The 16607-nt window shown below is 43.9% G+C and overlaps 1 protein-coding gene across 2 annotated transcripts; it reads left to right on the forward strand.

The window, feature by feature from the left end:
• The first annotated feature begins 6811 nt into the window (after nucleotides 1-6811).
• On the forward strand, nucleotides 6812-16093 carry LOC118774344 (protein fosB-like). 2 transcript variants are annotated; one of them, XM_036523660.1, is made up of 6 exons: nucleotides 6812-7088; nucleotides 7354-7497; nucleotides 9687-10013; nucleotides 10241-10348; nucleotides 11020-11298; nucleotides 15361-16093. In XM_036523660.1, exons 2-6 carry the CDS (start codon nucleotides 7375-7377, stop codon nucleotides 15421-15423), a joined length of 900 nt encoding a protein of 299 aa, XP_036379553.1. In that variant the 5' UTR covers nucleotides 6812-7088; nucleotides 7354-7374; the 3' UTR covers nucleotides 15424-16093. The 2 variants fall into 2 exon arrangements, with proteins under 2 accessions (XP_036379553.1, XP_036379552.1); XM_036523659.1 differs by lacking the exon at nucleotides 15361-16093 and having other exon boundaries at nucleotides 11020-13980.
• The last annotated feature ends 514 nt before the right edge of the window (nucleotides 16094-16607 follow it).

The raw sequence follows: 16607 nt of genomic DNA on the forward strand, positions 1-16607 counted from the left end.
CAGATTTAACGCCATTTATATTCCTTTGTTGCTTTTCCTTATTTTATGGAGTCGTCTTGACGCCTTTCGTCCTCCTCCCCAGACCTACCGCTGGCCCGGTTAACCTGCTGAAACAGGGAAAGGCCATTAACTTATTTTCATCTGCACCCTCTATTTAGACACATAAAACATGACATGACTGAGATGAGCAGAGGGGACCGGCCTGGCTGTGACGCACGGCCCCAGAGCACAACGGCTCATAAATCAACCCGAAAAGTAAACGGCCTCGACTTGTTTGCGGGCCACGTTTGCCGCGGCGGCTGTGATGTGCCGCAGCTGAGCGCAGTATGGTTCCAGTCACGTGTCTGCGCTGCGCTACTGCTCGCTGAAGAACCCCCTTTACACTCCACGGCAGAAAACTACGGGGTGCAAGGGGCTGCCACCGGCCGGTTCACTCACTACGCGTTCTGCAGGCTCGGTGTCCGTGTGCTGTGTGGCTTCATAAATGTTATGCTCCGAGACACTACACATAGTGCCATGCACTGCTGCGTTTATGTAATGGCGCAGCGCTTGCATACAGCGCAGAGAGGATGGGGTCCATTTCTCCACGGCGTTACGGAGCCCTTACTTACGTTGCTCCTCTGCCTCTAATCAGCTGCTTATTATTGGACGGGTGGTGAAATTACCTCCTGGGTTCCACGCAAAGTAAAGTGCAAAGCAGAATCTTTCAGATTCAAAGACGTGGGTTTCCTTCAGATGCTGTGAGGCGCTGCAGTGGGGCTGTGGCCTTATGGTTCTCTACAGCACACTTCACAGCAGTGGCTCTGAAACTGTGGTCTGTGGAAAGGGCGGGCAACCATTTCGATTATTTTAAAAACGAGACCTCAACCACTCGGCTTGTGGGAACATGTCAAAAGTTATGTGTAAACAGGATGTATTTCTTAATGTGAGATAACACACACATACACACACACACATACACACTCTAACAGACTCTAAGATTTAAGTTTCAGTTTTATTTTTTTTTTTTCACCTCACTGTCGTAAATACGATCCATCCAAGTTTCTCATAATCGTATGGTAAAAAAAATACTCAGATTTACTGGTTCAGCATAAAGCATTTTCCAGCAGTCAGGTCTAAGCAGCACGTCGACCCGAGACGGGGAAAGCTGCCTCTTGTGTTCCACACAATAGACTGTGTTACCCCTACCTTTCCACCCCTGTGCCGCTGGCCAAAAACAACACAGACACACAGACAGACAGAGAGCAAGGGAAATGACGCAATGATGTCATGCTTCTCCACTTGCTAGTCCAGATGTTTCCAGCCACAACTGTGTGTGTGTGTGTGCATGCGTGTGTCTGTGTGCGTTTCCCTGACTGGCCATCCCCACAGAAGCACTGGGGGTAGTAGTACAAAGGGTGGCAGAACGCAGACATGTTTTTGTTTTGAGTAGGGGCCAAAAATGCCATGTTAGGGGGGACAGTCTGTTCGGTCTGCATTCATGACACACACCATAACAGACAAACACTTCTTCTTTCTTAAATAGGAGCCTAAGTCATGTTTCAGAAAGTGTTTCAGATATGTCATGATAAACACTTCCTGAATACGTTACTGAAGTAATTTAGGAAACCTTTGAAAGGGACTGGAGAGTTCCAGTGAAAATTAGAATAAACAAGCGAAGCCACAGCCCGTGCTCTTTTTTTGTCATGTCATTTTCATGTTATATTTTCAGGTGTGGTTTCCTTTATTGTCTCTTCATAATTTAGAGTGAACTTAGTGAAGTTTGTCTAGCTTTCAGCCTGAACGGAGGAGTACAGACTTTCCAACGCCACGAGTCAGACAGACAGTACAAACATCGGGCTCTGATTACAGATGGTTCTGATGCGTTGCAGCTGTGTAGCCCTATACAATGACCGCAATAAGCTCAGTTCTCACAGTGCACACATCTTTAAGCATTTACAACAGTCTAGCAATCCCCTGCTCGACTGAAGCTCTGAAAGAGAGAGGTTACAAGGGACAGAGGAACTCTGAGAAATGGGAGTTGATTTGAAATGCCCTGCCACAGACACCCACACACAAACAGGGAGAAAAGGGGAACAGGAGAGAGACGGTTATGCAACGGGACTGCAGCGGCCAGCCAGGGGGTATCACCACCACTACACGACAGCTGGGGGGTTGCAGGGGGGTTGTTGCCTGGTTACAAATATTTGGGCAGGAGAGTTGGGCCAGGATATCCCACCCCCCAAAAAAACACATGGGAAGTCATGTGATCACTAACAGGCTTTGCGAAGTCAGCAGTCAACACATAGCCACAGTTTCTCTTTCTTGGGTTCCTCATTCTCTACACACCAACGAATTTGCATTCAAAATACACACACACACACACACACACACACACACACACACACACAGCAGAAACAAACTACTCGTGGTAAGAGTGATGAGGAATCTATTCAAATTAAATTTGACTAGAGCTCTTTACAGCTTCACGCAGAGAGCAAAGTGGAAAGTCTTGTGGCTTCCTGCTAATGTCGCACTCGACCAAGTGGGTAGCGAAGGCGTTTAACAGTTAGGTAGGGAAATTTGTCCTTTTTTATCTGATAATAAAGCTGTTTGTGGGTTTTTAATTAATGTCGAGATTATTGGTTTGTGCGTGTTTGTTTTCAGTCCTGTGTGAGATTTTATTTGCCCCTGATGAATGTAGACGGAGCAGCAGTGGCAACATAACACCCTCAGCTCACACGTCAACACAAACTAGTTCATCACTGTTGTGGAATAATACAGTATATTCAAGCCAATATTTTACAGCAGGTTAAACAGTAGGACGAAGAACAACACCATAAGTCACGTTTACACTTTTAATTCGACTGTTTAATTTTCAATTTAATAAGTCGACGTCTGTTGGATGGACTACGCAAAATAGCTAATTACCATTCTTGGGAATGTCATTCCTGTTCATATTGTGCAGATAACTTAGCTAAAACAAACGTAAAAGGTGTGGGAGAGAAAAAGTGATTTATAAAACTCAGCATTTTTTTTCTGGTATGATGTCTTGACTTGAATGCCTATTGCCTACATTGGCAGTGTATTGCCTTACCAAACCTGTATTACCCACAGTTACACTAAATAAAATTAGCTAATGTTATAACTACGGTCACGCTAATGTTAAGGTTAGATAACGTACTTGATTTAGCTAAAAAGAAAATACTGACTTGTATTCGTTTCCTCGCGTTGCTAGTTAATCACCTAACACACATTCAAGTGAAAGCATTGCCAGCTAGCATTCGGACAGCTGCCCTAGTATCCACGTTAGCTACGAAGCTACAGTTACCTCCTCGTCCGTTCTTCAGCCGTCAAGCTAGCTAACATTGACTAGACTGGCTAACCTGTCTCGAATAGCTAATAGATGGGTAGCTAGTTGCCTAGCTAACGTTTGTCTTTTGCCATCTTCTAAAGTTAAAACGTTCTCGTCGTTAAACCAGACCAGTTAAAGAATGTGCTGTAAACTCATACATAAATACAAAATAATGGAATGTAGCAGTATGATTAATTTTATAAATGAATTAAATCGTTTTATTAGTGAGCTAACTAGTTAGGCAGCTATCTGACTACTGTACTTACGAACGGGATTTGCTGTTCTCGCCAGCGGGAGCACACGTCCTGTAACAACCGCTGTGTGTCGTTACGTTTGTCACTCAAAATTCGTACAACTGTTTGCCCCTCCTTGAGCTCGTTACTAAGGAAACTAATTGCCAAGCAACAGAAAACACTCGAACGTCTTGACGTCAGACGTGTTGGAACGGCGTTTCCAAGGAGACGCTGCGTTGTGTATAAAGTCAAACTAGCTGGAAGACACTGGAAGATCAAATGGGCGCACTGGAAACGTTAGCGCTTTTACATGTTAATTTTCTATTTAAGGCAAATAAATACGTTTTAAAAATAATATTTTTATCGACCAGTGCTTTGGTAATTTAACCTTAATTTCCACCAGATTTGGATGCGGAACCCTCATTGGAAGCAAACATTTTTTTGACCTGCGCTTACATTACTATAACTGCAATGGCTGTTACGCAACCTATTATTTTATTTAACCTATATTTTATTTAGGCGCCTTTGTTTTGTGAATCGGAATATGTGAAAATAAATTTGGCAAAAATTCTCCCGTTTGTGATTTCACCCGTCGTAGTAGCCTACTGTATCTGTGTGAGTGTCTGGTCAGCTCGCATCTTAAAGAAAAGACAGCTAGGTAGCCTACTACGTTCAGGCCTAACTTGTTAAGGTACTTCTGTATTATAATTACGTTATGTCCTGCAACTGACACTCCAAGTATGGTGACGTGCTCAGATAGCTTGATCGACAATTGTGACCTATTATTTATATAGCAGATATTAAGGCCCTTATCAAGGGGATTCACATAATTTATATTTCAGCTAGGCCTACATGCTATGTAGCTGCAATGCAGGTTATCAAGAAATACACAATTTAAAGGTGCAACAACACCTCGAATCCCAAGCTTTTGCTTACAGTCCAGACACAGCTCCTAAGCCAATACCGGACATTGCAACTGTTTTGATATTTGCAGCAGGTCTTCGTGTCAAGTCTGTCTGTCTTGACCACGATGTTAAACAAAGTAACATTTTGAATGTGACCGTGGCGAAATGTCAGCCATCACGCGTCGACGCATTGGGTGGGCATGCTGCAATGTACTATGGTCTTTCTCTTGGACGTTCACGAACCTCGTCTATGCCCCCCTCCAGATTTGTCATGCTGTTGGAATACAAGCTGAAGACTGAGCATTGTTGACGTCCACGATGTTGAGTAATTATAATGCCCCCCCCCCCCCCCCCCCACCCTACCTTTCTCGCTCCTGGGCACTATTCCCGTAGGGTGACATTTCAAGGCCTTTCGTTACTTTCTCCTCGTCTGTCTTGCTCTAGCCCACTCGTCCTTGTCATCTGCCCCAATACTCACTGTATTCATCTATGTATTAATTTAGGTGTTACATTGGCTGTTCGATTAAAAAAAAACCACGACACTGTTGCAACAATATATATAGTTTATGTGAATCCAAGCCACTTTCAGATCAATAATTTCAAACTTTATCTGTTACGTGCCTGACAGCAGAGCAAAGTAAAAAGGTTGCGCAACTGGATGAGAAACGTTCCTCTCCTACCTCAGCACAGACTACTAGAAATGTACGAATGTATGGATACAACGGCCAAAACAGCTCACCACTGGTGTCCGCTTTTCTACACACAATAGTTTTCACAGACGCGTAGCGTGGTAAAACAGGTTTTATCCTAGATTTAAACATTGGACCAGATGGAATGATCCATTGATAATAGTTAGAAGATAATCCGATCGGTAAAGAAAGGACAATTGGAACAATCAATCGGAATAAATGCCCTTAGTTTTATTGTTATATGTAGGTAATTCAAGTTAACTGAACTGAATATCTCAATATATATCGTGCCTTTGACTTAACTACAAGTACACTGCCAAAGTAAGCAAAACGAAACAAGTTGTATGCCAATTTCGAGTACAGTCAGCGACATATACGCCCTACAGCACATTTGTTTCTGTACAATTCCACTGTGTATTGTTTAGCTGCAAACAAACATATGAGTGGAATACAATTCAAATTTCCGAAATGTCTTCAGCGGCTAAATCCATTGCTACAATGTTACAGAGACGTAGTTAAATGTTCTATAGATGATGATGAACGTGTTCTCTTAGCTTCACTCTAAATATTAACACATCTTTAATAAAATAGTTTTACAAGTATGTCTACTGCGTCCGAATAAAAACATTTAATATTAAACTTAAAGCTGACACTTTCAGACTTACCGAGACTTCTAGAATCCGTTCCCAGTTGCATCAAGTGAGCCACTCCTATAATAACAGACTCCGGGTGCTGAAAGTGAAAAGCCAAAGAAAAGAACAGACCAATCCCCAGAACGGCCTGGGACCGACCAGAGGGGCGTGTTCACAAAAGTGTTTATTGAATAGGATTTCCTTATAGTTTCCTCAGGCGTGTTCCCTTCCTTGACGTGCGTGAGAAAGTATGCTAAAAAATACTGGGATCATATATGTACGCAGATATTGGGACAGAGACGGAAAGTGTCGAGCACGATCAAATGGCAAATACTATAAATAGTCTATATGTTTTGAGATTGTTTAATTTTAACTTTATGATGTTTACAAACACAGCATTCGCTAGATCAGTTCAGATAAATAGAATTATTCTGTAGATTTCTACATATTGAGGAGACACTTGAGGGTTTGATAATATGGTCATAAAATATGTGGATAAATGAAATTGCGCTGTGGGGGTTTCAACTCACATGAACTGCACATAGCTACGTGATCTATTATTTATCAGTATACATATAGGCTACTTTAATAGCCATGACAGATTCTAAATAGTTATAGGCTATGTCACATGTTATGTTCCTGCACAGCTGTAATATTAGTTAGGCTACTGGATAATCGCCGTTCACACATACATAAACGTACTTTCAAAACTTTTTAAAAACCTAACCATTTGTTTCGTTTTGTGTTCAAATCTTCACCAAAACCCACGTAATTAGATGATCAGAAATATCTCATAGTCTTAATAGTGAGGGTTCCTATTTTTAACCACTGCGAGCCCTGTATCATTTGTGTGGGAGAGGGAATCCCTAAACGTAATCGTCAAGGAGACCAAACAAAAACATACACAAGACCATATATGGACACTTTGGCCTACGTCATCGGAACTCCGAAGGCGGGACTAGGAATTCCTTTTACAACACTTATAGTCCTCAGTTCATTTCATTCATAAAGACGAGAAGCCGGTACACAGTGAGGAAGGGACTGCTCTTCTAAACCGATGTTCTACGGATTCACAGCGGATATATATATATATCATGTGGATTTTGAAAAACAATTATTAAAACAGGAATAAGCGAATCGCATTTTCTCACGCGTCAAGGAATTCATGAACAGAAAGCTATCGGGAACTGAACTGACCTGATCTCGAGCAAATCATTGGATTTCCTTCTGCAATGCAACTTTTTTAAAGGAAGCAAAGACCTTATCACCGGAGTACACCAGAGAAACTAATTACGGTGAGTGCGCTTATAATCTCTAAGTTATGCTTCTAGCAGCAACTAGATGTAGAAATATGTGGAAAGTGGAAACAAGATGCTATTCGGGCACATCTTTCGATAAATTGTCTAACCGGTAGTTTCATATATTATCAGTGCACGAGTGCATTCCCTGGTTTTCATTTTCAGCACTACTGCTACTGACCCACAATTATGTCTAGTTAGCTCCTAGATATTAGATATTCCTCAAGTGTACCAACAGCTGAGTTTCCGGAAACCCACACAGGTTTTCGGCTCCCCTGGGGAGATGTTCCAAGGGTTCCCCGGCGACCTCGACTCCGGCTCCCTCTGTAGTTCGTCCCCGTCCACTGAATCTCACTACCTGTCATCGGTTGATTCATTTGGGAGTCCGCCGACTACAGCTCCACAAGTAAGTCCCTGTCATTGGTCGTTCCGACATATAAAAGCTATGGAGCAAGAGTTTGAAAGCGGTGTCATCCGAGCAAAGTTGAAACTGCACTTTGAAAATAGTAAATTCAAAGTAATTCTACAATGCAATCATCACACGTTCGTATGTGTCATCTTAGGTTCGTATGGTTAAAGCAGTGTAATGGGAAGCGAGTCGTTCACGTCAGAGGGGCAGGCTTGGACAGTTACACATACTGATTTTGCAACATAGTTAGCTAACAAGCGAACTTGTCGCCGTGCAATTTACAACTTATGTTGAAGCAGTTCTGCACACATTCTTTCGCATATTGTCTTCCTCCTAGAGCAACATTAGTTGCAGCGATAGTTCTTAATAAATAATATGTGTTCTAAATTGTTTGCGACACTCACTCTGCGCTCTCGTTGCCATTCCTTTTTCTCGGATGATTCGAACTTTCGTTTTGTTTTCGACGCTGTTGAGATTAGTAAACTATCAAGGAAGGCTTGCGGCTTCAGGCTGCAAGCAACGCGGTAGTTTTCCAGCGAGATGATCGAAGAGGCTCGGAACGCTCCGACTGACGTTCAGTACGCACACGCAAGGCTCCTCCTCCGCGCGGTTCTCTCAGCTTGCTCTCTCTTCTCAGGTCTCGCAATGACGTACGCGCGTTCTATTTTGGAGTGTTACGTCGCGTTGCTAAGGGGAGCGAGGGGCGGGGGCTGCGGGTGGGGTGTTCTATGATTGGCCGCGACGGAGACTTCAAAGCCATTTCTCCGTTCCTTTCTTTAATATGAATATTAATGATTTTTCGAACGCGCTGTAATATCGCCGCTCACCCCTTCGCTAATTTAAGCACCGAGCCCAGGATAGACTTGGGTTTCTAAATTTGCTTTAGATTGTGATGCGGAAGCGGCACTATTTTTATCGGTTATTATCTTAGAGCTACGGAGACCCGCAGTACCCGGTCAACCTTTTTTTGCAAAAAGTTGCCTGACATTGAAAAAGAAGGCGATGTCTGTTACATAGTCCATTACACTGTTGGATTTAATACATTAATTCAATATTCAAATCCAGAGCTGAGAAATTGTTCCTCATAATGCATCGCTAGAATCCACAATCATAATTGAAGTTACAGTTCCGTATGATGTTGTATTCAGGGTGTCACACGATATGGTTAAGACGCCTCTTGCTAATTTGAATATGGATTGAGACTACAACAAAATACTCTATAGGTGAAATAGAAATGCAGAACACAAACAGAAACGTTGACAAAAATCCTAATAATAATATAAAGGAATTCACTACAGATACAAATTACGAAATGTAATTGTAAATGTAATTAACAAAACAAAGTTTAATAAAATTACCATTAGAAACTAATAGCTTTTTGACTGGTTGTGTTAAGTAGTTGTACATTGCACAGGCAGTCTTGTACAGTGCTGTTCCTTTCCCAGAGGGGTTGCTAGTTTGTCCGCGTTTGATAGGATGAGGTGTCGTGTGCAGATGCGTGCCAGTTATTACTCCGTGTCTTGCATTGTATGATTAACTACTACTCTGTTTTCACCTCTTGAATATCACGGTGCAGTCATCTCTGGGCATCCATGCATGTCAAGCACAGTACTGCTACTCTCGTACATCATTAATGCCGTGTATGTCTAACATCTGCCCTAAACAAAGATTGTTGATTGTGGGGCAGTGTGAACAGCGCGAATCTATTGTGTACCTAAGAAATGTTCCTCTTATAACACCATATGCACGTCTTTTCAGTACTGGAAAGTGTTATTCTTGCCAAATGATTGCTAAACATTTGGAGGTTAAATGAAACATTTACTCGCAATGTCAAACCACCTTTTTTCGATTTGTTAAAAGTCTTGTTAAAATTTATGTTAGCATATAGATTAATTGAAAGAAACTGTGGGAGGTGTAGTCTGTTAAATGCAGTGTAAAGAAGAATCTATAAGGCAGGTGACACGTGGCCACTTGTCCTGGGATTTCATGATAGCAGCAGGATAAATTCAGTCTTGGACAGTCAAATAGTTTTGGGAGCAACATTGTCAAGGTAATGCTCACCAATCCAAAGTTACAGTTCCACACTGGGCTGTCTTAAGTGAGTTGATACTGCTTCTGGTAAAAGTCAAGGTCAAATATCACAGGTGTTTTAACACGGCCACTCACCTGTCTCCTCCGTTTCCCAGGAGTGTGTGTCGGCAGCAGGCAGGGCGGGCGTGAGCAGCGGCGGCACAGAGGGGGTGGAGATGCCGGGCTCCTTCGTTCCCACAGTGACGGCCATCACCACCAGTCAGGACCTGCAGTGGATGGTACAGCCCACCCTGATCTCCTCCGTGGCTCCCACCCAGAGCAGCAGTGGGGCCCCCACCATGACCCAGCCTGCACCCCTGGAGACCTTCGACCTGCCAGGGCCCAGCTACCAGGCGGGACCCGGGTTCACCCCCCCGAGCTCGGACGCGCCAGGGCCCAGTCGTCACTCTCGCACGCGCAGCCGACGCGCACGGGAGGAAACTGTAAGTTTGGGGTGCGCGTGCTGCGTGTGTTTCTGTCTGTCCTGAGTGTCATGTGCAGCTGGGGGTTGTTGAGACCTACTGAGGTCTTCAGTGAGGTATCTGTCTTTCTATCTGTCTGCGGGCCTTTTTTTCTCTGATAGTGTGTCTGTTAGTGCATATCTGTTTGTCTCTGTACCTACGCGTGACATTTATGTGGATTCCAACTTCACTGTGACCCTGACCTTCAGCTGACCCCAGAGGAAGAGGAGAAGAGGCGCGTTCGTCGTGAGCGAAACAAGATGGCAGCTGCCAAGTGTCGCAATCGCCGCCGGGAGCTCACGGATAGGCTGCAGTCGGTGAGGCATGCTGTATTAGTTATAGACATTATTACATGTGTGCTACACAGATGATATTGATGATAGGGTTTATGCTAACTGTTCTGGGATAACAGCAATTAGGAGAACAATTCCACAGATGATTATGGCAATGGAGGAGCAATTATAATGGGAGCTGGTGTAAGAATCAGAATCAGAATAGACTTTATTGTCATTGCACGGTGGGGGTACAACGAAATTGTGGGTGGTCCGCAACAACAGTGCACTGTGGAACATTTATATAAACACAATACAAATAAGGCACACGACATTGGGTTTATTTTCTGAGCACCACACAGACAGTTTCTCTATCTCAGCCCTGTATGCCATCTCATCCCCATCGGAGATGAGCCCAACCACGGTGGTGTCGTCTGCAAACTTAATGATGGCGTTGGTTGGGTGGGACGGAGTGCAGTCATAAGTGTACAGGGCGTACAGTAGGGGGCTCAGCAGGCAGCCCTGACGAGAACCAGTGCTGAGTGTGAGCATGGAGGAGAGGTGGGGGCCAAGTCTGACAGATTGTGGGCGGTTTGTGAGAAAATGTTTGATCCAGGTGCAGGTGGGGAGGGGGATCTGTAGTTTGAACAAGAATGGGACTCTGTTTGCTCCTCCCCCTTCACGTTTCCCCTGTATTTTTTTCGTGCTCCTCTCAGGAGACAGACATACTGGAGGAAGAGAAAGCAGAGCTGGAAGCGGAGATCGCTGAGCTCCAGAAGGAGAAGGAGCGCTTGGAATTCGTCCTGGTCGCCCACCAGCCGGGCTGCAAAATCCCCTATGAGGAGGAGCTGCAGCCAACAGCCGGCCAGGCCTCGCAGCAGCCCACCGTGTCCGTGCTGGGCCTGTCAGTGAAGGAGGACCCGTTCTACCTGCCCCCGGCCTACCCCTCCCACACCGCCATGGCGCAGCTGCCGCAGCCAGAGCTGCTCCAGGAGGTAGCGTTTTCCAGTTCTTTCTATGCGCAGAGCGAGCCGGAGCTGGGTGGCCTGTGCCTGGACGCAGACGCTTGCGGCCGAGATGCTGGTGGCGGCTTCCCCTTGTACACGTCCTCTTTTGTGGTCACCTGCCCCGATGGGGTCTGCGGGGCAAGCGCAAACCAGTGGAGCAGCGGCAGCGATCAGGCCTCCGATCCCCTCACCTCCCCCTCCTCCCTGCTTGCACTCTAACGGGGCCCTTCCATGCGCAGACATGGACAGACCTGCGCAGATATGCGCAGACCTGCCCAGGCACATGCAGAAACAGCAGGCTTGCCAGACACTCGCTTGCAACACACAACAGAAAGCGTACGTTTGGACACGTGCAAATACTTGCACAGTTGCACAGAAATGTATTGATCGACACATATATGTACATAAACTGGTAGTCTGCTCTCCAGAGCCCTGAATTGCACCATTCCTATGGAAGGTATAATCACTAATTACTGCTAATTGAAAGCATGCAACATTTTAATCTTGTCCCTCAGTTTTGAAGTTGGCTTAGAAAGCCCTTGGATGGGAATGTTAAGCATTATTTTACAAGTAATTTTCCAGTGACATCACTGACAAAATTACCTGAATCTGCCTGATTGATTCTTAAGTATTTATCACCAGCCTACAGAAACTGCTGGTATAATTTCTGGTCATAAACCAGGCTGTATGGTCAGCCTTTTGGATCAGCATTTTTCAGAGCCCATGACATGCACATCCATATATAGAGATACATACACGCATACCTGCTTTTGAGCAATCATGCAAGATCTTATGCTCCTTCCTCAACCTCTGCCCTCTCTCTATCATCCCGATGCCTCCCTCACTGTGGCCTCTCTCGGTCCCTCTCCATGCTGGCTGAATGTATTTTAATTGGGAATAGGAGAAAGTGGCTTCCAGTCTGAGGGGCAATGCCCTCCTGACTCCTTCCTTCTCACCTCCCCTTTCTCTGGGACTGGGCCAGGGTGGCACTGCCTCCCTGCAGATTTCCCCATCCACGTCCCCACCACTGTTTCTTCTCTCCTCTTTCCTGTCTCTCTGTTTAAAGTTCTTGAACCCCGAGAGCCTGTCGGGCGTCTCCAGCGTCTGGGACACCAACTGAGAGCCGGCCACGCCCCCCACCTCTCCTCTTCAGCCACCCATGTCCCAGAGGCCAACCATTCCAAAACGCAGCAAAAACTAAAACACAAAACACAAAAACCTGAGTGAGAGCACCATTCTGGAAAATGTTTTTTCTTCCTTTTGGATATACAAGCAAGGAAACCTGTGAAATGAACATGATGGGCTGGGAATGGCTCTCACTTAATTAAGGTTTGTGGCCAAACAGACAATACCAAGCAAAAGAAGAGAAGGGGGGCGGGGGCGCAGGCTGAGAGAGGAGTGGAGGAACCTGACAGCCAGTGAGAGAGAGAGAAAAAGAGAGACAGAGAAATGGAGGGTAGGGGAGAGCATGTGAATTGAACATTTCTGGAGCTCTGGATTCATGCAGGAAAGTGTGTTATGCAAAGACAAATAGGCTGCTCACCCCTGTGCTCCACACTCAGCTCTGCAGTGCCACCTCTCCAGTTCATCTCTTACACCCAACCCCGCCCTAAAACACCCACCGCCGCCGCCGTCCAGTAGTAACTGACATGAGTATTTGTTTTTATTGCTGTTTTCGTATGCTATTTGACAATGAAAAAAGTGATAAATGTGGTTTATGAAACGGCAAAAAAGAAAGGGGAAGGTTTAGAGGTTTTTTTTTTGCCACCATCTGTGTCTTGGGTTTGGATTTGTTACTGATGACTCCATTGCTGTTTTAAGGGTGGTGTCAGTTTTAAATAAGGGCTGTCATAAATGCCCTGAGTGAGAGTGTTCTCTTGAAGGAATTCTGCTCTAAGATGACATTTACTATTTTAAAAAAAAGCCTCTTGACATTCGGGGAAGTGGACTCCTGCCTTCCTGCATCATCTTCTCAAGCAGAGTCCACACTCGCTTTGACTGGGATCTTTAGACCACTTCTCCAGTTTATTTCTTTTTGAGAGGCTGATAAGGACAGAGGGGAACAAGAAAAAAAAATATATATTTTGTGTATGTGTTTCTAATATTACTGTGAATTTATTTTTCAAGTTGAGGAAAAAAATGGCTTTGTCCAATTGCACACGTTTGCAACTCTTGCCTCTACTGCAGTTGCTAACCTGAAGCTTTTACATGTTGTTAATGTCTTTATATTGTAACTCTATTATAACTATATCTCTATCTATATCATTGTTATTGCTATATTGTTATTATAAGTCTTCGGTGACTTAGAGGCTATTGTTGCACTATGAAGCTTTTTATATAGAAAATACACAATTATATACATGCACGCACACACACACACATGAAATTGATAGATGTGTATATGCTTAGACATATGATGGTTGCAAAGAATGAATGTTTCAAATAAGACAAAATTAACCACTCTGTGTAATGTAGAAGATGGTGAGCTTCTTGAAAACAAGCCATTCATCTGAGCTACAACAGAGACATTTTTCTGAAAGAGCAAAAATGATCGAAACAATCCCACCCATCGGCCAACATTAAGAGCTTATTCACTGCCAGTCCCCTTGATGTGTGTGTGCTTATGTGATTCATACATGCCTCTATAAATGTGTTTATATGATGATGGCATGGAGTTGGTCCCTTGTTTTTTTTATCTTTTTGTCATCTTTTTAATGCAGCACGATGTAGGCACATCATTAACAATGGCCTAAGGGCATGGGTGATTCAATGAGAAATTGCTAGGATTCAAGGTTAAACAGGCAAATGTTGTGCAGCATCTCACAGCAATGCTGATGGTAGAAGTAGACCTCAGCCAGTTCAGTGATATACCTGTAGCATCACACTCTCCATCAGCACAGCTCTGCAACAGTTTGCCTATAGCATTAGCCCTGGTGTGGTTCTGCAGGTCAGTCTCGGAATCTATACCAGCACCAGTGACCTCAGATCCTTATAGTTTCAGCAATGACTCCTATTTCCACATCAAAGAACCTGTTTTCCATGAGTTTAATTCTGTGCATACAAAACCTGTAGACAGCCAGGGACTCTGGAAGACTGGAGCTTCCCAGATATTTCCCAGAGTCCTCAGTGTTGTGATCTGATTGAGCTCTGTAGTCAACCAGTTATCAAAAAAGTGGCACAGAATTGCACATGCAATTACAACTGTAGCAATTTCTTGTTGTCATGGCTACAATCATCTTATAAATGAGTGTGGTGTATCATGTTCTAATATGTTTTATGTTTTGAAACGGAATATTTCTAGACTATTCAAAAAACATAAGCCTGGTACCAAAGGCAGTGATGCCAAGTTTGGAAATGGTGAACATGGTCTGTAATAAGTGATGGGATGGAATATTTTGATTAATCCAGTCCCAAGATCTGAAAAAGCATGGCTGGATGATACTTATACAACTGCTGTCCCCTGTCTTCAGCATATGGAATAGGAGGGACCAACTTCACCAGCATACACACATGCACACAGACACACATACATGCACATACACAAAATCTACACACCACTCAGTGGGTTCACCTGTGTGTGCCTGGTGGTGAAAATCCTTATGACAACATCCTGCAGGATCTCTGAAACTCCAATGACATTTCTGTTAGAGTAACGCTGAGGCAAATTGGCCTGTTTAATAAAGTTTCTTGTAGCTGAGGGCAGGAATTGTATTACATTTCTTGAGCTTTTAGATACCATTTTCAGTATTTATGCTGATATTGTTAAATCTCTGAAGGAATGTAGACAGTTCTTTGAGCGAGTGTTTGTTTTGGTTAGCGGTTGCTTGTTTCGGGGCACGTGGCTTTGCTGCAGTCTCAAATTTCTGTCTCTTAAAGACAAGAGTCAGACAAAAATCACCTGGGTCATTCCATACCTGTGATGTCAGGTATATCTAGGGGTTCTACCCATCATGAGTATATTACAGTGTGATCCTCCATACTGACAACACAGCAGAGACTTTCTGTCTGCATGGAGGATCATTCTGACCATCCCTTTCTCTTCACTTGCAGCTTCTGTGGCCCAGTTCCCCGTGGAGACATTCTCACCAAGACCTGCAGCCAGCCCTGCCTTGAATCCTCCTCTCACTGCACTCTTCCTATGCTGTTAGCCTAGGGGCTCTGCACTACCACAACCTTGCCACCAGGGGGCAAGGGAGACACATGTGTAGACCAGGGCCGGGCAACTCTGCTCTTTTGGAGGGTCTCACAGGCCCCAGGGTCTTAGTCTTCATTGTGAGGTCATCGCGCGTGTCAGGAGCCTGACCAGCTCCATCCGGTGCTAACTGAAAGGTGCTCGCTGCCAGCCAGTGTGAACTGGAGTCAGTGTTAAGTTTTTGTGCCGCTTCAGCTGCTTCTAGGCTAATTATTTTATGCAGTCGGTGCACACCTGGTTTTTTTAATAGTACCTGGCGATAGTACCCCAGGTAGGACTTAAACCTGCTATGCCCAGGTCCAGGTCCAGAATCTAGAGTGCCAACCACTTTGCCAGTGCTGCTGAATCTTTGAGATGTGTCAGTGTGCTAAAATTACATGTTCATGAGAGGATCTAGTGATAAAGGCACAGTTCGTAAGTCTGTAAATGTGTATATATTCATATATAAATCTATATTTGTATATCAATTGTATTTTCTATATTATTGTTGTTTTTTTTTTATTATTTTGTCATTCTCAAAAAAGGTGATGTGCCATGAAAACTCTTGACTTGACTCCTCAAACTCCATCCTCCCCACACATAATGAGCCATTCTGCCCTTTTTCTTGTCAAATATGTATATATATATATATATATATATATATATATATATATATATATATATATATATGTATATAAACATATCACATTTAACTAATCTTGCCTGAACGTGTGTTTTACATTCACAGTCCCTGGGGTATCTCCCCAGGGTCACTGGTCTAGTATTATGTGTGTGTTGTTGGAATAGAGGAGCCAAAAACACAAGAATGGGAGGAATTACAATATCAATGTGAGTTAGATGGGCATATGCTGACCTGGTGCCTGTCATTTCTGTGAACTTGTGGCCAGTTACCCAACAAAGTCCTTTAAAAAAATATTGAACTGATTAGATAGGGGCTGGTATCATTATGACTTGAGGGCTGTGAAATAAGCCTACACATAATGAATTTCAGATAAATAAGCCTTTAGCTGTTTGTTTGTAATTTTGCAATGCAATACTTACTTTCTGGTATTACCATGTAGCTAATTATCTGATGAGCTTATACTACCAGAGTAATGGCACATTC

The sequence above is a fragment of the Megalops cyprinoides genome, chromosome 3 (genome assembly GCF_013368585.1).
Source record: "Megalops cyprinoides isolate fMegCyp1 chromosome 3, fMegCyp1.pri, whole genome shotgun sequence".
NCBI lineage: Eukaryota > Metazoa > Chordata > Actinopteri > Elopiformes > Megalopidae > Megalops > Megalops cyprinoides.

Coding starts and splice junctions, on each gene's coding strand:
- LOC118774344 (XM_036523659.1), top strand. CDS start 7,375: ATGTTCCAAGGGTTCCCCGGCGACCTCGACTCCGGCTCCCTCTGTAGT. Junction 10,014..10,240: donor GACGCGCACGGGAGGAAACT/GTAAGTTTGGGG, acceptor CCTGACCTTCAG/CTGACCCCAGAGGAAGAGGA. Junction 10,349..11,019: donor TCACGGATAGGCTGCAGTCG/GTGAGGCATGCT, acceptor TGCTCCTCTCAG/GAGACAGACATACTGGAGGA.